Consider the following 22,553-nt stretch of genomic DNA (forward strand, 5'->3'; position numbering starts at 1 on the left):
TACGAGAAATAAAGTTAAAGTATTCCTCTTTACTTAATTCGCGAGTAATTCAAGAACAAAAAATTGTAGGAACATTTTTAAAAAATGATTTTGTAGAAAAAACTTTAAGCAAAAATTTTCATAATAAATAGTCGAAAATTTTTTTGGGCACGCTACAGACCTATAAAGTGAAAAGAAAATTTTTTATTTCTTCAGTTCGTAGTTTTCTATATATGCAAAAATTACAAAACTCATATAAATTCAAAAAATATAGTAACCATTCAAAGATAGAGATTTCAAGCTTTAAAATCTTTTTTTTTAATTTAAATTTTGATCATTGTTAACGAAGATATTGATGTGAAGAAAGGTCTCTTTATCAATTTATAGAAAGATTTTTTCCCTAACCCAATATGTTAATTTAACATATCATAATTGTAAATTTTACTGAAAAGAATGTTTCCAGTTTGTTTACAAATTGTGTCAGTATTACCTTTTTGTGTTTATTTTTTTAAAATATAATAGTATTTACGTTACCTTCTAACATATTCATTTTATGTTAAATTAGCATATAAATTTAAGTGGAAGGTGATTTGAGACACATAAAATTTGTGTTAAATTTAACACAAATTTTCCAACAGTGAAATTTTTTCCGTATAACATCTAAAAAATTGAGAATTTAATTTCATAAAAATAATTTTATAGGATTTTCTATAATAAAACCACGAAAGAGATGGAATCCCTATTTCTCTTACATTTTGAACAATAGAATAAGTTCAATAAGTAAATAATTTTCCTATTAAAAATATTGTTTCAAGCATATAAATCCATACTGAATTTGCTATTATTCAGTTGATAAACTATTAAACACTTGTGTATAAATTACGCGATGGTATTTCGAAAGCATAACAGTTACCACGTTGGATTTAATTATTAGTCCACCGAGTGATTAATTGCCCGGAGAATTATGGCTCTTGGCTATTGTCCCGTTGTAAACACGCGCGGTACTCCATGTCAAACGCGAGTAAAATTTAGTAATTTTTCGCTCTGGCGGTCACAAGCGTAACCATTTCAATCGGCTCTGCCATTGCACATTCTAATTTCATTTGTCACATAAGCGAATACGGAATAAAGCTCGTATCAATTATTATTCTATATTTTTCCGTCTCCATAATCTTTTCCAAAATTACGACTGTTCATTGCACTATTCGCGTGTTACATTTAACACGAGTCGATATTTCATGGGTTGATGCGCCTTCTCGTTTAATTACGATCAGGAAAAATCACGCGTCCGATTTAATTGAAAATTAATTCCCTTCGTGCTGAGCGGTGCGGTCGCGAAACTTATTCCGAGTGTCGCCGGAATCGTTCCAACAAAGTAAACGGGAATTCGAATCGACTGAGGAAAAAGCGCCAGAAAAAATATAAGTGGAATGCACCTCTAGAAATCGTTCATACATATAATTGGACTCGTGTCGAAGTAAAATTCAACGCTCCATCATTCACTATTCATCATCGATGTGTATAGACTCACTAAATGACCTATCTGAATTTGATTTATTTTGTCAGAATTCTATTTTACTTAATATATAAGAGAAGGTTCTCATCCATCTCGCCGTTAGCAACTCGCAGCCCATCGCTCAAAGGTTAAATTCATTATTTGCGAGGGCTGTTCCAATCATTTATAAATTATCAACACAATATATGTATACATATATATACATATATATATATATATATTATATATATATATCATTTATAAATTATACATAATATGTGTATATATATATATATATATATGTGTCTTCATTTTTCGCTTACGAAAATGCCTTGTATAAAAAACAGTGCTTGAAAAATTCATCTCACGTGCTAAACTTGCATCTCACGAAGCGAGTTTTCTCTGATTCTCTTGTTTCTTCTGTTCTATATCTAGAGATACTCAAGTAAGAGATTTAGTCACCATTTAGACAACTTTTTGGTTCATATTCAGGACGATGCTCAAGATAGAATAAAATAAATGTATAAAATAGAGTGAAATGGATATTTCATTTCAACTGTGTTCAAAAAAATTCACTTTCAGCACACTGAAAATCTATAGTTACGTTACATACACTATAGATTTGCAGTATAGCAATGGAAATTGTCTCTTTAATATCTAACAGCATATCTTATCTATAATTATCTGTCTCATTGTATCTTAAGCCCTGAATACGAACAGTGGCCAATTTCTTAATTGAAAATCTTTACACTCGTATTCATAGTCAGGCCTTATATTTAAGGCTTCCTTAAATTTATCTTTAGATACTCTACGAATTATTTCATTGGCTGCTGAGCATCTAAAGATAAATTTAAGGAAGTACAAGGCTTTAAGTACAAAGTCTGACTATGAATACGGGCATTAGTCCTATCTATCTCCATGACGAGGATAGAACGAACAAACGAACAGACGAACGAAGGTACAGACGCGAAGAACTCTAGGTAATAGTCGAAAGTTTATAGAGTCTAACCGGAGGAAAGTAACTGGTTTATGGGAAAACTTTCGCTACGTCTCACACACGGAAAATTTACGTTCACAGCACCTCCGGAGAGAGGACCGGAAATCACAGGTCTGTCCATGCAGTATGCCGTCGGCGAAAACGTGACTGCCAACTGCACTGCCTGGCCATCCGTGCCTAAGGCCAATCTACGTTGGACCATCAACGGCGAACCGGTAAAGTACCTTTCCACATTCCCTATACTAGTCAACTTCTGCCATATCGATGTGTTGCATTGAACGGCGTGTATGTGTTCGCCTGACCACGGGAAATGTGTTTCGTGTGTTCTTTAGATCGAGAGTTTATATAGACGAAGCTGTACTAGTTTATCTTCGCGTGCCGAAAGTGCTGAAAGTGAACGGAGCCATTATTTCCGCTTTGGTTCGTTACACTTGCTTAAAGATGAAATCGATAAATACATGGCATGCACGAATCAAACAATTTTTTAAAGTATCTAAAAATTTAGCTAGATGCAGATCCGAAAATAACTTTGTTGGATATTCTCAAAATAATTATTAGTAGAAATCTCAAGCATGATAAACAATATTTCAAAAGTTTGACATTTTAAATCAATTTAGACCACGTGATTATTTTCAGGCAATATCAAGAATAGAATAGACCAGCTTATATTAATACATCAACTAATTGTAAGTAAGAGAAGTGTAAAAGTTAAGCGTTTGCAAAAATACATCTATGTATGCATTTTAAATAAATTTATGATATGATATATGACTATTCACCGATTACTTCCGCATTTGCAACACAATCTGAAATAATAATATTCCCTCAAATTAAATTAGAGTTAAATTAGATTATATCGTATGTTGCAAGTCCGATGGATTTATTTAAAATGCATATAGATGTATTATTCCAACGTCTAACTTTGATCATTATTGACGCTTCTCTTACTTAGTTTATGTACCTATTCATATAAGCAGTCCTATTCTATTGTCTAAAAATAATTCTGTTAAACCATGAAAATAATTATATAGGACGCCTAAACTGGTTACTAAAATGTCAAAACTTTTTGCAAAATTGTCCATACTTGAATAATATTATATTTCTACGTAATTAATTTGTGATAATCCAATAAAGTTATTTTTGGATCTATATCTGGCTAAATTTTCAAATGCTTCAAGAAAATAGATCTTTTCATATAAAAACTAAATAAGAAATCAAATGAGAAGGACAAAAGTTTTTACAGTAATATATAGAAAATGTAACTCAGCAAGATTGACCTTTTTTGTTGAAACGAAATCAAATAGTCGACGTTATAATTAATGTTGAAAAGTAAGAACAGTAATTTTGTAATTTAAATGAAAAAAAGACAAATATAAAAGATACAGATCTGGAATTAAAAAGAACATTTGGAAATGGTTGTTTCATGAAAGTCCTGTTTTACTAAATTCCATATTTGTATTCTATATGAAAAAATTGTATCTTTTAACTTTGATTATATCTAAGTAGTCAAACTCCAAATTAAATTAAAAGGATTCATTCAATTATACATGTACATGCTTGTAGTACATTCCGGAAGACTTAAGCTTTACACGTTAAGTATTATAGAGCTCTCTAATATCGTAATTAAACTTCGTCTCACATTTTTCGAGGAAAGATCAATTTCAGTTTCGCCGACAAATTTGTCCCTACCTGTAAAGTCGAAACACTCTATACGTACATACGATGGAATTGATTGGATAGGTACACGCGTATACACTCCGATCTCGCCGGTAAGCTGCTTTCGCGAAGGAATCTGATTTCGCGTAAAGCGATAGTGTCCGCGCACGGAGACACTGGCATAGCAACGAAAGCGTTGTCGAGAGAAAATCTCGTTTCCGGTGCTGCGACAACAAAGTTGAAATTTTGAAGCCTACGCCTCGCACACGATTAGCGTATTCGTCGTTTTGCGCGACAAATGCGAGATCATCTCGAAGGATTTTGTCTAATCCGTTTTTGATGAGATGACGATCTGGAAAAACTACGGGAAATTTCATTGATGTTTATTCGCAAAATTCGCATCGTTATCGAATATTAAAAAAAGATACATTATCGAATATTAAAAAAGATACAATTTCTTTCTTTATTTTGATAAATTCAAATTTGTCTTTAATTTTTACAAATTGAAATTTTTATTCGACTGAAATTTATTTTACATTATGTAATGATTTACAATGCCGTTTTATTAGCAACTAGCGTGCACTGAGAGAAGAGTATTTGATAATGTAATTATAATTACATGATAAAATAATTATGATCAGAAACACTATATTCATAGTTATACTTTAATATTACTCGTTAGTAATTACCATATTTCTAGTTTTGCAAAAAAAAATATATTTGGCACTGAAAATGATTAAATTATAATTAAATTATGATAATGACATAAAATTTCTCTCTCTATATTAACCTTCTAGTAACTAAAAAACTAGCAGTTAAAAAAAGTAATTCTATAAATTATATCTTCTAATTGCTAGTTTTTTTAGTTTACTAGAAGCACATTAATTGTTAGTGCAACAAAATACCATGTAAAATACCTTATTCTAAAATTGTTCGTAGTTTTGATATGATATAGGTATATTTATATAAAAAATAATTTTCTAATATTGCATAATATAAAAAAATGCGTTTGTATGTAATATATATATTATTTTTTTATATGTATTATTAGAAAATGCAATATTAGAAAAATGATTTTTTTTTCTCGAACTTCGTTGTTGATTTGTTCATGAAGTAAATTGAAATTGAGATAAATTTAAATTTATTTAAAACGCAGCATACATGCGCGTTTAATGATTATAACAGAGTTCTAACAAATTTTTCATAATGCCATGATAACTTTATGTTCGCGCATTATGATTAAATTTAATTCTTAATTTAAATTCTCCACAAGCGCGAGCAAGCTACGAGATAATATGCTAAACGAATATTGCGAGTAGCCTGTATAGTACTCATTCATTAAAGTATGCGCGAGATAACGAGATTAGTGAGCCAAAACGTGCAGTATCCTTTGATCATTTTAGAGTCAATTTTACCTTAGCGAAAATTCGATTGCCACATCCCTTCGCATTTTTTTTATCCTCAAGATCAAATGTTTCAATACGAGTGCATTCTAAATAGAAAATTCTTTGTCACTAAAATCAATGTGAAATGTTAAACAAACAAGAAAATTTTATTCGCAGCTTAATTTTTTCTTATGTCTAAATTTCCAGAGCAATTTTGAAGCTGAACTTTTTTATTTTATCGCTACGTATATACCGCGATGGAATAGTCAATGCATGCAATTTCCTGCTTCATTATGTTCGCAACTGAAAAATATTAATACCGAGAAGGAAATGTTACGAGAACAACGCGAAGCGTAGTAATATTCACGGAACAATCGGTAAAAGAAAAAAGAAACCGACGGACAGTTTGCTGAACGGGCTCGGCGAAATGTAAAAGATTGTCGTGCAATGTGCAAAATGTATTCCTTAGAAAAGCGTAATTTCGCGCCAAATTGATCGCCGTCCTCGGATCCAAAGCAAATCTCCGTTGAACCGTCAACAAAGCGGCGGGCAAAGTACATTTCTCTCCTTTGCTCGGAGCACTCTCGGCACTTTGATTGTCGCGGGCGTTTCTGTAAATTAGAACGAACTGCGCGCCGAGAAAAACGGCAAATTGCTCGCAGCATTGCTCGCGTTTTGTATGCAGGTCGATTAACCCTCGCGGGACTAAGTTCCAAGATTGTAACATAGCAAATTAAAACTGATTAAATTATCCTGCAATCACCCACCTAAAACTCTATATTTCCTTATTCAGTATTAGACCTTTCCTTTTCAGCTTTTAAAATATCCGTCTTTTAATATAAAATCTTACTTCGTTTGAGTAATTTTTTTTAATGAATGGATTAAGACTCAACAGATAAATTAATTAAAATTTTAAATGATAGATACTTTAATTTGCCTTACAATTAACATCAAAGTAGTGTAATCTTTTTATAATATAATATTATATAATATTTTTTAAAGCTATTAAAATTCCATTTCAATTTGTAAAATATACAAATTAAACAAATGTTATTGACAATTATTAATTAAAAATTAACAATAATATTTTTATCGATAAATATATACCAAACCATGAGTTTTTCAAATAATATATGGAAAGAGAGAGAACAATTTTGTTGAAGTAAAAATTTAATTTATAGATATAAATTTAAAAATAATTTTATTAGACTATCAAAATAATTATTGTATGTAAGACACTCAAACGGTTAAAATGTTAAAACCTTTTGCAACATTGTTCATTATACTTCAATTTTCTATTAATATAATTATTCTAATGGTCTAATAAAATTATTTTTACACACACACACACATACAATATTACAATATAAATAATATTAATTCTTTTCGCTCGTATAACTTACAACAAATTAATAAATAGCAAGACCCAGGTCAATACATTAAACAAGATATAGTTAGGTGTATTAAATAATATTTATTAATCACAAATTATAATTTTCCTACGATAAGTTTCAACGGTACGTTTCAACTATACTTAGTCCTCATCAATCGCAGAAATACATAAATACTCAAATATCTAATTATGTTAACATATTAGGATCATTTCACATTCGAGTTACAATAAATAATATAACAGATTTCTAAGAAATATCTCATCTTCATGTTACAAAGATATATCGCAATCATATTACATGTAGTCAAACTTGATTGAAAAACGTTGAAACTTATCGTCGGAAAATTATAATTTGTGATTAATAAATATTATTTAGTACACCTAACTACAACTTGTTTAATGTATTGACTCGGGTTTACTATTAATTAAAATTATTTTCAGATTTGTAGCTTAATTTAATTTAAATTTTTAAATACTCCAGCAAAATCGATCTTTCAAAGTACTTGCTGTTTTATTCATAGATGTAAGAGATGTAGACTGCGTATTTCTCGATCTTAGCTTCTGTGTTCAGTTAGAAAGAATTGAATATCAGCATCTTTCTGGAACTCTATCAGCATATCTTTTCGATTCGATACTTTAAACAGAGAAAGAGAGCGATATGCTTTAAGTTATCTTATTCTTTCTCAATATTGACAACTTCAGGAATGCGCAGTCTATTCGTATCTATGATTTTATTACGTTGTTTTATTACGTAGATTATTTTGTTAGATTATTTTGTTCAATATAATTATTGACGATAGAAGTACAAGTGCATGTACGCGATACATGTGTTTACGAATTTATTACAACAACGTTTTATTTTTCCGGTAGTAAAAAATAACCAGCGAAAATTTTTCATTGCGTTTTTTATCTCTTCCTTCCGTAGAATCCATGTAAATGTTTTCTTAAGGAACATATATACGCAAAGCCGACGATTCTGGTAAGTTTCCTCTTGTCTATTCTATTCCTACTTTCGGTTTTATTTCGCAGTCGCACATAGTACGTATTACTTGACGAATAATTCGAGTTTACGATTTTGAAGAGATGAGAAAAGCATTGATACAAGTTTACCGCTCGTTCTACAATATATATATATATATATATATATATATATATATATATATATATATATACGGAATTGGGATTTTTTTTCATATTTTACGTGTATCGATCGTCACGAGCATTACACACGTCCTACCATGTAGCAGTTACGGCAATTTTACTTCACCCTCGTACACCGCTTGATATAAGTTCGCAAATAATTCGAATTTACGATTCATACGGGACAGGAAAGGCATCGATGCGGACGGACTTTATCGTTCGTTCCGGGCAGCAAAAAAATGGAAACAAGATTTTTTTCACATCGTTCTCCAGTAGAACGATGGATCGATCGTAAGTTATCGCGCATTGTAAAACGGTAAAACTGGACAGTCGACACAATGGCTGTTGGTTGCGTGCCTTTTTATTAACATACGAGCCGAAATACAATCGCGGTCGATATAGTGACATATGGCCACGGTGAAAAGCACCGAGGTGCCGCTTTTTATACGTAATGGCTCGAATCCGACGTCGGTCCCACATCTTTTTTTCTCTCTGATGCGGGAGAGATATACGGGCGGCTGGCATCGGCGAGATGAGAATTTAATGCGAGCCCATATTTGAATGATACGACGCTTTTTCAGCGACTAGCAATAGTAATAGTCCTTCTTTATTATTACACTCTCCTACGCGAACAAGTTTCAGCCATTTTTCAAGCCAATCGCGCCAAAGTTATGCGGAAGTTTCCGACAATTCAGAATAATTTCTTTGGTTCGATTTAGACACTGGTTCGTAAAATGATATATGGCCTATCATGTTCTTATCTGTTCGTGTAACAATATGTAAAATTATTGAGTTACTATTGTGAACCATATAATTAATAGTTCATCTCATTAACAAAATTATTATCGTACACTAACAGCACAATTATTCTCTTGCGACAACTGCTAATATAAATTTCTTGTATAGATATATCGCCCTTTACTGCAAAAGTAACATGACTAAAAATGAACTTGAATTTCTATTTAAATAAACATTACCCTCAAACATTATCAACATAAATACAGTAACATTCAAAAGTAATTTGTAAGGATATTTCAATTACATAAGTAAGCAATTTAGATCAGAGTTGTGCGTCATTATACATAAGTGAATCATCGCCATTATCTTTCGAATATTATACAATAATTTATTAATAATAAAATATATGATATTTAATTTTAACGAGTTTCTCTTTGAAAATCCTCTCATTTGAAAACCAGGAATTTTTATATCTACAAAATATTTTTGTGCGCTACTCTATTTTAGTAGCACAATTTATTGGTATATTGAGAGAAAAATTTACTAAATTTAATAAAAATATTTATTGAATAGTTTTAGCTGAATATTTATATACTAAATGTAAACAACACATTTGATACAAGAAACATTAATTTGATTAAATCATTTTTTCATTTAGTAAATATTTAATTGTTGTAAATAAATGTTAAAGTACTATTCAGATATTTAAAATTCAGTATTTTTTTCTCAGTGTACAATATTGATCAAATATTGATCCAATATATTCCTAACATTTAATCAATGTATCATTAATAAATTATTACTATAAGATAAGCAAATAGGACTATATATACGGTCAAGGCAGGCTTGCTTAATAATATTTTTGTGTAAATTTTACAATTTATAGTTCAAGCAAACTACTCAATTGTTTGTCGAGCTTGAAATGTAATTCTAAATTAAAGCTGGAATGATTACAGATTTGATTAAAGAATGGAGCATTAGTCCAAAAAAGTAAAAGCACAATCATCATTGGTAACATTAGTACTGCTTACCTTATTGTGACACAGCAAAATTGCAACATATTTTTTATTGACTTGCAGTCATCTTGAGAGAATATATTAATGCTACTATCTTATCATGACACAGAAAAATTATAATATATTTTCTATTATTCGTATAATAAACATGAATAAAATCTTAAAAGTGAAAAAATGAAAGGAATGCTTTCAAATCATATTGTGTTTATTATCTTTTAAATAATATTAATTGACAATAGAGATCATACGAATAATAAAAAATATATTGTAATTTTGTTGACACTGCAAGACAGTAGCATTAATATACTGCTTCTAAAGCTGCAGGTCAAACTCCCTCTCCACAAAAGTTTCAGTCCTCCTCGCCCATAGTGGGGCTCATGTATTCTGTCCTTTACATTCGTGGGAATGACACGTGGCTTCATACGAAATGCAGTTGACTTATAGTCTCGGATTCAATCCCAATTCTTGTTCCACATATGCCTCATTTAACAGGCTGAATTTTTCCACTGATTTAAAGGCATATGATTTCCAATTAATAATAATGGTTGTTTTAATCGTATTATGCATATGTACATACATACATATAACCCCATTTATATAAGAATTATATTTAATATTAAACAAATGGAGGCAGTTGTGGAAAATTTGCAGATATTTATGACATGGACTTGAAAAATGGAAATTCGATAACGACTTGACAGGAACATACAAAGTTTCCTTTTTGCCAGTATTATTTAGTTAGTCAATAATTTTCTGTCAAATTGAAAAATAGTTTTTCCTCTTTAAATTTCTAAAAAAAAAACTTATTTTTTTTAGTTGTATCACTTTTGAGAAACCAATTTGTTAAATGGAGATTTTTTCGAGTTTCTAAATTTTTTTTTCTTTGAATCTATATATTTCGAAGCTCCTTAATTCTATCGACTTTTTTCAATTATGAACTATTCCTTAATCAATTCTCCATCCACTGAAAAAAAAATTAATTGAAATATGTCCATTTTTACGGAAGAGTTACGATAACAAATATGGATGGAATCCCAAGAACCCAAATGTGTATAATGTCTGCCTAGCTGGCCCATTTAATCAAATCTTAATGAATAAATTATATAATAATACGCTATTTATGCATTTTTAAAGTCCGCAAAAAAAAACTCTGCGGATTATTATATAATTATTATATAATTTATTCATTAAAATTTGATAAGTGGGAAAGCTAGACAGATATGTGTGTATATTAAAGGTAGAAAAAAAGAGTGTATATAGCTAGAGTGTTAATATTAAAATATGATCAATATTTTTTATACAATCATAAAATCGACATATATATTTTTCTTCTCAATCAGGTGAAGAAAAGATCTTTTTGAAGAACAATTTGTATTCTGTGCGCTTGGACCTGTAATAAAATGAGCGTTTTTATGCGAAAGGAGCCGCATTTGAATGTGATTCTGAAAAGGCCGTCAATTCCCTTCGCAATTTTTGTCGTCAATTCTCATATATTCCTGTGAGTTTTGTACAGGGTACCATAAACATCAATTTTCAAGAGACTACAACAAATCATTCAGGAGAAACGTAACGAAAATTAAATAGATTAAAAGTCCCACGTCCTCTGCCGCGGAATTAGATTGTCCCGGATTATGCCTCTTCTCGGATTTCTTGAGTTGGAAAGAATTCCTCACACAGCTGATACACTCTTTGCAAATAATATGATCGTCATACTACCCACACCCAATGTCCTTCGTTATCCTTACTTAAAGCTCATGCATTTAGGGAAGAAACTCAGTAAGAAACTCGTAAAAGGCACACCGTCACTCATGCTCGAAAGTTATCAGATCCTCTTAGAACGTCATTAAAATTCACGTGGAATCCGCAGTACTTCGAATTTAAATTATCTCATTCTGAGATATATATGCTTAAAAATCCAGGATAAGATGTCGGAAACAGATCTTAACGTACATCAACTCTGCAATAAGGACTTCTCTTAAATTTCCCTTTGGTGGATATGTCCCGAAATGAAACAATTTAAATTCTCAAAACTTATCTTAAATTTCTATCATTAACAAAAAGAAGGCAATAAGTTTATTTAATATCGCACGCTCTTTAAGATAAAAATTTGAAAATTAGTTTCAAGAATTGATGAAACAATTCAGCCTTTTCACAAAATTATCTTAGAAGATAATAAACACAACGAGGTAATCGATTCCAAATCCCACTGCTCCAATTATAGCTTCTTTTTCCTCTTTGAGAATGAAGGACTCCCTCGTATCAAGCAGGATTTTTGGCGGTAGGTCGTAACTCCGTACGCGTCCTTAGCCTAAGAAAGATCCCAGAGGAACCTGACAGGCCGACACGATTCATGCCAGATCGAATTCAGGCGTTCAACAATTAGGCAATCGATCCGCGATGCACGATACTCGCGGGATCGGCAGAAATATGCCCGTCACTTTTCGTTACGTTTACGAGCATCGTAAAATCCCAACAAATAAGAATCTATATACATATATCTCTCTCTCATCTCTCAAATTTCCTTGTCATTTTTCCTTCGTGAGTGGCGACACTCATCTCGAAGAGCCTCTTCACGATCGCTCACATTTCCTTCGTAGATGATGTGCGAAATAACGCAAAGTACTAGATTGATCACAAAACGCTTCGAGCGTTCATCAGAAAAATATATGACAAGCGAAATTATCACATCGGTTCAATTTATATCAACTTACATCATAAAGGTACAAAATTATAATACAACCTTGACCATAAGTATATATAAAGCATCTCAATTTATTGTATTTTCTTTAAAAAATAAAAGTTAAAGAAGAATTTATAACAAAATATTAAAATTGTTGTAAAAATAGATATTACTTTTCAATAAAATGTTTTAAATTTATTTTTCATTAAATATCATACTTCTGTCAATTTGTGAGGGTATTTTATATTTATTGACTAAGGCTGTATTATATATAAACTATAATAGTAACTAATTATAAGATGTGAATAAACTCAGTTTTTAATCCCTCTTTTTTAAATCTAACAAATGATCTTCGAAAAATGTCATATAAAAGAAATTATTATTTTCGAATTTCATATTTTCAAAACTATTTCTTTTTTAATATTCTTAACGTGGATAAATAAAGTTAATTTCATTATAAAATTTTTGTAATATCTTACCTAATACATATATATATATATATAATTGATTAAACATAACAAAAAAAATTAAAAACCGCTTTACAATAAAGGATGATTTCATTCTTTAAAATTTTTTTATTCAACTGATATTCTCTAAATTCATTTATTTACTTATACATATATATATATATATATATATGTATAAAATTTACATATTATATGTATAAAAATTTTAGTAAAATGAAAATTTGATATTTTTCGAGGTTTCCTTGTAAGATGTAGAGAAAATTAAAATTTACATAACTGAGTCTCTATCAAGCGTTGATGCGGCTGATCTCAGGTCGCACACAAGAAAATTCCAGACTTCAAGCAAACTATAAATCATTTTTACAAGGAAAGGGAAACCGCCATTCCCTCTAAGATCCGCCAAGAGAAAATTGTCCCTGACACTCGCGTGTTCGATTACCGCGACTTCATATGTAACATAAGGTTCGTCTTCGCAAGGGATTATTGTACACATGCACATACCATGTACATCCGCTGGTCAGTCCCACGAGAACCATATACATTTGCCGTTATACACGCGTATATCTATGTACTATATGTGTATTTCGGTGAACGCGAGCGACCGGAATTCCGTACAATCCATCGGGACTTCTAGTGTCAGGATCAAAACACCACTGGGAGATCACCCGATAAACACGGTGAAGTCAACTCGTACGAGCCACTATTCCAGATCGTCTGGCTATTGCCATATTGTAGTAGCTTTTAACTAGTAAAGCCAGAAGCACATAAAAAACGTAAGGCAGTGAGACTAAAACAGTAAGCAAATCGGCCAATCACAGTAGAGAACTACTATCCACTTGCTTAAATCTTATTGCCTCACGTTTTTTATTTTAGTTTTATTTGCGAAGTTTCATGCATTTATACACATGGAAAAGACGGTTTTGCTGAAGTATACCTAAAAATTTAGTTAGATACAGATCTAAAAATAATTTTATTTGTGAATCCTTAAAATAATTATGTAAGACGTACAAATTGGTTGTTAGAATGTCAAAACTTTTAACAGTTTACTCATCATGCTTGAGATTCCTATGTAATTATTTTGATAGTACAACAAAATTAGTTTTCAGATCTGTGTCTAACTGAATTTTTTAATGCTTCAGCAAATACGTTCTTTCCATGCAAAAATTTTCCATATTTTCCATATTTTTAACGGCTCTTTTACAGAAAAATGTATGCGTAAAAGTCGTGCATGTATAATTCACCCTATTGCATGAAAACATCTCCTTATGTACAGAATATTTAGTATATCATCAACGGAAAAAATATTTCTTAAAAACTGGAATATTTTTTCTTGTCTATAAAAGGAAGAGAAAAATTGACCAGTTTCTAATTATGAACAATTAATTCTAGAATGTTATTGACATTGAATGATATAATATTGCTATTAATATATTAATTTTACATACAATGAAATAAGCCACTTTTAGTTATTGTAACATAGAATTTTCATACATTTCAAATTTTTAATAACAAAATATTTACAACCTAGACTTTTATAAATACAAAAAACCTAATTATTAACTTAAAAGGAAAGAAAGAATAACCACACTATCAAATTCAATCTTAAAATGATATAAAATATGTAGATCAATGTCTCCTTATAAAACTTACCTAATAAAATATATAAAAAACTACTTAAAAATTGAAGCCATTTATCACACTCTTTGTTAAAAATACTGATCACTAAGTTCAAACTTATATAGATGAAATATCTAAAGGACTGAATATTTAAAGTTTGTCCTTGCTTGTCCTAGCTTTTTTAACATGAACCCTCTTTTAGATTGCATCCTCTGAACCGCTGAAGGTATAGTTTAATATCCAATAACTTACTCGCATGTAGGTAAAATTTACGTGTCAATAACGTTATTCTAAGGTTAATCCTCTGGGAACTGATGATAAATCCTCTGGGAACTAATAATAAATCTACTGACTAAATCCACTCAATTATAAATTTGATAAAAATATCAAATAATTCAATTTTCTTTATATTACATTAAAAATGTAAATTGTTCTTATAAAATATACTTTGTATTCCTTTTTTTTTATACAAGTTATGTCATTTTGAAATTAATTAGTGCCGATTAATTAACATAAATTAAATAGATCTTACAGATTCAGCAGTAACTGTGTTATAAATTTTAATGTCAGTTCCAAAAAAATATGTGTTTCATTCAAAGAATTTACTTGTCTAAAATAAAATTATCAATGTAACATACGCAAGAAGGATACTGTAAAGCATTATAAAGTAACGTATAAGCTGAAGAGAAAAAGCATAGGATCTGAAGTATCAAAAGCATGTGATATTTTCCGTTATTTACAAATCCACCTGATCGCCGCTGGGAAATCATCGATAAACACGATAGTAACTCGATACAACGAGCAAAAGGATAAAACGGTTGACCCAGTTTTACGACCTAGATAGTGGTGGAGGCAACGAGCATGGTTTATCGATTGTAGTTCCAGTCATTGTTCCTATCTCTGTTACATGATTTCCGTCGTTTAGTATCGCCCAGCATCCTGAAATTTTTTAGCGCCAAACACCGCGAAATGTTCCCGTTGTCTTTTGTGGGGACACGGTGCAACATCCGGAAAGAGTGCGTCCAATGAAAGATCTGGTATTTATAGCTGAACCAGTGAACACTTTCTGTATTTAAATGAAATCGGTACACTACAAAAAAAAATTACTAAATCTTAATAAATATTTAAATACTCGACATAAAAAATAATAGTTAAATCACAAATTCATGGTTTTTATATTAAATATAAATATATTTACATTTAATAAATATTCAGTTAGTACTATTCAAATATTTAGTAAAATTTAATACATTTATTCAATATATATATATATATATATATATATATATATATATAATATTTGAATTTTAATGAAAGCGAGAAGGAAAATTCTAATATAGAAATAAAAAACAACCTAAAATGTAATCTTTTTGAAAAAAATGTGCTCCCAAGCGAGAGCCGGACACTTCGATTGGATCGATACTATTCTGTCTCGGTGAACGACGACAGCAGTCTCGGTTTATTACGTCGTGTAGTGTGTCTCTCGAATGATCGTAAACAAGAAGGAAGAGGAGAGAAAACGAATATTCGAAATTCATTATCGAAAGCAACGAGAAGAGACGAGCTCTCAGAGACAGAGAAAGGCGGAAAGGGAATCGTGAATCGTGCAAGCGGAAAGAGCACGGATGAATATCGAATGGTAAGGGCGGTGGTCTCGAGAGGCCTCTTTGCTGGGGGGACAGCTTTGATCGTGTTTTCGTCGATGGGAAAAATTCGAAACGCTTTCGCGTTTCGTTTTCCCGCCTAAGCTACAACACTCTTTCGCGCAGCAAGGGAAATAAAGCGAGTAAGAAGGATCGCGCAATGCGCATAGGGCAAGCTATGTAAGTACTTTTTCCTCAACCCTCCTCCTGACTCGTCTTGCCATTTCCTTTTTCCTTTTTTGTACCGCGCCCTTTACCGTTTACTCCGATTTCTTACACGTCTAGTACTTCGCTTGCACGATGCATGTTGGTTTTTCCTTGACGTTTTTAGGTTCATTAGCAAACGTCAAAGTTAAAACTCAACGTCGTAAAAGTTGCTATTGATGTTTGTGTAAAAAGTTTCAAAAAACATCGTACTATTTTTGGACCGCCTACGTTTAAACCGTAAAAGTTTAATGTGGGAAAACTCAATTTCGAACTAGCCAAAGAATCTGTAGGAAAAAAAACGCATGCAACTTGAGATATGTTGTGCAAATGCAATAATTGCATGTTGTGTGTGATTATACTGGCAATTTTCAAAGATCTATTAGTATCTAGTTGTATCATTTAGTGCTGTATATGTATAAATCCGATTTTTGCGGTAAAGAACCTAGTTAAGTCGAAATCCGCACAGAATATATTTTTAAATACATATAACATTATAATTAAAACAAGAACACCGTTTTTATATTGGCCTCGTTTCTCCCAATTATTATGTTACTTTATTTAGATATTTAAATTATATACTAGAATAGAAATTATATTATATTATTATATAATAATACTTATATCCCAATAAAGTAAACTATTAGGTTAACATAACTTATAATATTAAATCCAATATCTTTTAAGACCGTAATGTGAACACATGATCAGAAATAAAGGCCCTAAACTATCAAGTCGGATTTTTGGATTTAGCTTAAATAATTCTGTGTGTAATAATTTTTTTCAACACAATTTAATTAACACACGATAAGAGAACAATTTTGCTGAAGCATCTAAAAATTTAGCTAAATGAAAATCTGAAATAATTTTATAGAATCATCAAAATAATTATGAAAATAATTATGAAAAACGCTCAAGATAGACGTCCATAATGTTTAAGACGTAATTATTTTGTTGCAAACAAAATTATTTTTATTAAATTAAGAATCTTATAGGATCGTACATGTGAGTATCTATACAATCAATAGGAGATCAATGCCTTTAACGGTTCAGCTGTCTTAAGTGGTTGTATATAATTCTATATATGAATTTATATACCATATATAGTTCTTTAAATTGCGCACCGAAATAAAAAATTGCTTTTAGCGTTCTATATAATTATTTTGTTAGTCCAACAAAATTATTTTTAGATTTGTATTTGGCTAAATTTTTAGATATTTTAACAAAACAGTTCCTTCCAAGTAAAAATGTCGCATACATTTAACAGTACTGTACTTTTTCTCGATTATGTAGAAGCGTCCGATTTAAGAAACTGAATAGCTCTTAAATAAAACAGAAAGAAAACAAATGTATGTTCGATTTTTCGTATGTCCATGAATTCGATTTAATGGAGGAATGAATGTAAAAAGGACAGTTAATCTTCTTATCAGAAAATACGGCGCACCTCCGTACGAGGGACAAAAGCAATCTACACGGGGACAACTAAAAAACAATTTATTCGGTATCGAATAGCCGCATTTTCTTGTTTTCCTCGAAGTTGATTACGTGTCTGACCGGTCGATCGATTGAACACCGCTATCGTCTCTACGTAGCCTCGCTACAGTAAGTTCCCTCCTTAATTTCTATTACAGGACCCGATGACAAATAGCGCGATATTGAGAAAGAAAAAGCAACGGGCTCCGTTGATTGAACGGGAAATGAAATTATTAATATCTTGCTGTCCGCGGGATCGTGACGCCATGATATTCATCAGGGATAGGAAATCGGACTCGCTTCCTCGATTCGATGGGCATAAAGTAAAAGATTTGATTAATTCGAATACAGCTGGATAGACAGAAATGTACCGAGAGAGAGAGAGAGAGAGAGAGAGAGAGAGAGAGAGAGAGAGAGAGAGAGAATTCAATTCGCACATAACAGAATTATCTGGTTATGATCAAAGATCATACAGATTAATTCAGCAATGTGTTACCTGCATATCTGAAATACAAAGCATGCTTAAAAAATTTGTAATTACTTTTAATGAGATGGTAATATCACCATATGATATACAACTCATCCAACTTGTGTAATTGTTACGTAAGGCAATATGGATTTAATTCCAATCGGTTTCCAATCTAACTATTGTGTATAGCCACATTATAAATATTTCAGCGTACACTATTCCAAATAATCTACATTACTGACAATTTAGCAACTAAATGATTCAACATAACGATGAATTAGCTCTAATGAACATTCATATTACATGATACTGTTGCAATAAATACCTTGTAGGATCGAGATTCTCATGACAATAGTATACAATTACAAAGGTAATATAATTATAGAACGATTCGATACTACAAGAATTAATTCAGAACGAATTTTATTTTAACATAAAGTCAACATTTCACATATTACACTTCACTTCATTTATCATAATCTATTCTGTGAAAGTGTAAATTCTATTACAAAGAATCTAAAAGGAGAAGAAATTATGCGACAGAATATATATATATATATATATTTCAATGAAATATATTTTATTTATCTATTTATAATTCTATAAACTTTTCTTGAAATAATAAAGTCAAGTGTTAATAAAATTTGTAATTAATTTTAAAAAATTTTTTTTTATTTTGCAATTTTCGTAAAGATTAATTATTATTTCAAATAAAATAAGTTAGTGGACCTTTTCTTTAATAATATACATATATATCGTCTTCTTTCTTCAAAAGTGATACAACTTAAAAAGTTAAGTTTTTCAAAAAAAAGAAAAACTATTTTTCAATTTAACAAAAAAACTAATAATATTTATTAATCTCTTATGTCCATTTCTTAAAGAAAAATAATTGAGAGGAAAATAAAGAATTAATTAAACCGGGATTTAAATTAATTTATATTGTATTTAAAAATAGAAACGTAGTCACTGAAATCGAACATTATCACAATAATGATACTCAAAGAAAAATTGATACATTGAAATGAAGTTAATAAAATCTTTATTCACATCGTACGAAATCGTTGTCAGTTATGCTTTAATCATTTAAAAACTAATTTAGAGTTAGATCAACAAGTCATAAAAATATCGATATGAATCTGGGGCTCAACTTTATCAACATCGGTATAAATTTTGTGTTTATGATGTTAGAAATGACTCCGAGATCTCGCATGGAAAGAATTGATTAATTGAAAAGCAGATTTTCGAAATGCGTTTTGTCCAAATTTATAATATTCAGAAAAGAAAAGAAAAATCACAAAAACGCATTTTATAAAAAATAACAATATATCAATCAGTAGGAATGTAAAATAGAATTGCTAGACAATTGCTAAAAATGTTAAATAAATGCATTTTGTTTGTCTCTAGTTAAAGGACATATCGATGCACTTTGAATATCCAGGTTTTTTTTTTCAGCATATAAATTGGCGGTGAAAAAATGCTTTCTGAACATCCCAGAATAGTTTATAATATCAGTTTTTCAACACTACGTCATTTCTAACTAAAAAAAAATGAAATTTTTGAAAAAAAAACACCTTTTGAAAGTTTGCTTCTCAATTGTTATTGGTCAATTGGCCGAATTCAAATGCGATTTGTTAATTCTTTCTCCATCCGAGATCTCAGAGCAATTTCTAACACGTGGACACAAGGATTAAGACTCCGTTTTCTCTATCCTACACCCTCCTCGTTACCCACAGGACCACATCGGTTCGTCTAAGCGGTAATCCAGCGGGTCTAATACTCTTCGCTTCGACATGTTAACCAATTCCTATTAATAGTCCCGGTCACATTTGAGCACTGCAGATTATCAACTAATTGGATTAGCAGTATTAATACCGGCACGGGAGCATACCCCTCATTAGATTCACTCAATATTGCACGGCGATATTCCCCGTTGTGGAGAGCGAACTGGTGTACACAAACGTACACAAGCACACGCGACACCCACACATACAGACTCATCGTCTCGTAAACCTTGTCACGTAGCTGCCGGCATAATGGTCAGCGTGTGTGTTTCCTTGTGGACACACGCAAAGCGATGGCACACGCGTGCACTAGGGACTCGCTACGCACGTGCCCGGGGAGAAGGCAAATTCCGCGATCCAGCGCACGTGACCGGAAGTAAACACGAAATCACGGATCTCGAGCATCGTTAACGCGGAAGGAAGACTCGGTCTGATTATTGCATTGACTCGCCTACGCACGTGCGCCGATTATTATCGCCATTCGCAATTCCCTCGCGACTGCTAATGATCCACGTATGCGTCTCATCCGTGTATTGTCTTCGGCCGATGCGTGTTTGATGTAAATACAATCATCTGAATATCGGTATTGTATTTAGCGATCGCATTCAGCATCGGGCGTTGCTCGTTGCGCACATTTCTCATGCACATTTCAAGCTGCCGATAATACATTGTATGTACATATATGTATGTAAAAGTTGTATTGTATGTAATGCGAAAATCGCGTAAACAAATCGTCGCTAATGAGAATGCTTAATTAATATTCATATATTAATATACACATTGAAAAAATGTAATAATTAAAAAATGATAATAATAATCAAATCTGGATGATACTAAATCTAAAAACAAATATAAAAATTAATATAAAAATATAAAAATAAATAATAAATGACATAAAATTAACAAATATAAATTAATAAATGACAAAATGCTTTGGTGCAAATAAATATATTGCAATCAAATATTCGATTAACCTTTCATTAATCAAGTAAATAAATAAGAGAAGCACCAATTACGATGGAAATTAGATGTTGGAATAATATTTTTTCTACATGCATTTTAAATAGATTTATTTCAAATATAATTACGAGCCAATTACTTTCAAACTTGCAACATAATCAACTGAAGTAATAATAATCTCACAAATTAAATTAATGATTAATTTGATACTACTAGCATCTTAAACTTGTAAATAACATATTCCAAAAAATATAGTTTCAGCAAGGATTCGATTTTCTGGAGCGCGGGCAGTGTCTTAGGCAATTATATTATAAAAATGACAATTATTATAAATTACAGTTAAATTATAGTAATTGCAATCATCTTTATGATAATAATAATTATAATTTCTAGTCTTTTCGATATCAATTACATACAATATATTATATACATTGTCGATAGAACTATTTAGTTATATTATTACTACATTCTAGCAGTAATAACTATAATTAACAAGTAATTATAATTATAAATACCGAAGACGTTCCTGTATCCAATGCCATCTCAGAATACTGAAGATTATATGGAGGCTAAAGCGTTATCTATCCGACAGCAATGTCTGCTGCAACACGCGAAATATACACGTTACGGGGAAAAGCCGCGAGATTACCACGAGATTCCAATCTGAACGTCTGATAGATTTTGGAAACGAGCCCCTCTCGCGCCTCGTTGAACATTTCGAGTAAACGTACAGCTGTCCTTCTTCTCGACTGTTCGCGGAACATTTACTCGGTTTACGTCTGCCGGGAAACTGCGGTGCAATAATCAATTCACCCGAAGACGGGAAGTGAGATCCGTTCTACTCAGAGAGCTTCGTCCTCGAGCTCTCAAAGAATAATATGTAAAGACCAAAGCATAACATTGAGAGAAAAATCTATGTTCGATGACTCGAGTTTAAAAAAACGATAATTCTGAAATTCCACAAAATTTTCTGTATCATATTAAATGTGGATTCATTAAATAGAAACGTCAATCAATAAATACAAACCGATTACACTGATTTACAAGGTATGTAGGTATTTTTAACCGCTAAAAGAGAATTATAAGAACATGGAAAAAAACGCTATGGTTGCCACAACCGAAAATAATGAAAATTTTCGCCCACCGATTTGGTTGTAACAACCGTAAGAGAGATATATCTTAACAGCCATAGCCATTAAAATATAACAATCTATCATAATCATATCACAGTTTTTATAATCAAAAAATGTATCGATGGGCGACTTTTGGTTGTAGTCGTTTTTTCCACGGATAAAAAAGTTTGACCATCCACAAATTTTGAGAAGGACTTTTTTAAAAACTTTATAAATTTAAACAATTCACAATTGTTCCTTTTACTTTACGGAATAAAATACATAAGAATCACTATTTAAGTATTGAAAATAAAAACTTTGTAAATTAATTTTTTGACACCAAATACT

The 22,553-nt window shown here is 31.0% G+C and overlaps 1 protein-coding gene and 1 long non-coding RNA gene across 5 annotated transcripts in view; one reads left to right on the forward strand and one right to left on the reverse strand.

Moving 5' to 3' along the window:
- The window catches only part of LOC147910986 (uncharacterized), a 486,594-nt gene that overhangs the window by 325,379 nt on the left and 138,662 nt on the right, over positions 1 to 22,553 (reverse strand). The gene's annotated exons all lie outside the window — the stretch shown is intronic.
- Positions 1 to 22,553, forward strand: part of LOC105146913 (uncharacterized) — a 318,339-nt gene that overhangs the window by 244,526 nt on the left and 51,260 nt on the right. The window contains exon 5 of the mRNA XM_087403528.1: positions 2,553 to 2,686. Within this exon, the coding sequence (XP_087259654.1) occupies positions 2,553 to 2,686 (134 nt within the window). The remainder of the gene's footprint in view (positions 1 to 2,552; positions 2,687 to 22,553) is intronic.

This window comes from Acromyrmex echinatior, chromosome 1 (assembly GCF_024713525.1).
Source record: "Acromyrmex echinatior isolate Ae372 chromosome 1, ASM2471352v2, whole genome shotgun sequence".
NCBI classification, from domain to species: domain Eukaryota; kingdom Metazoa; phylum Arthropoda; class Insecta; order Hymenoptera; family Formicidae; genus Acromyrmex; species Acromyrmex echinatior.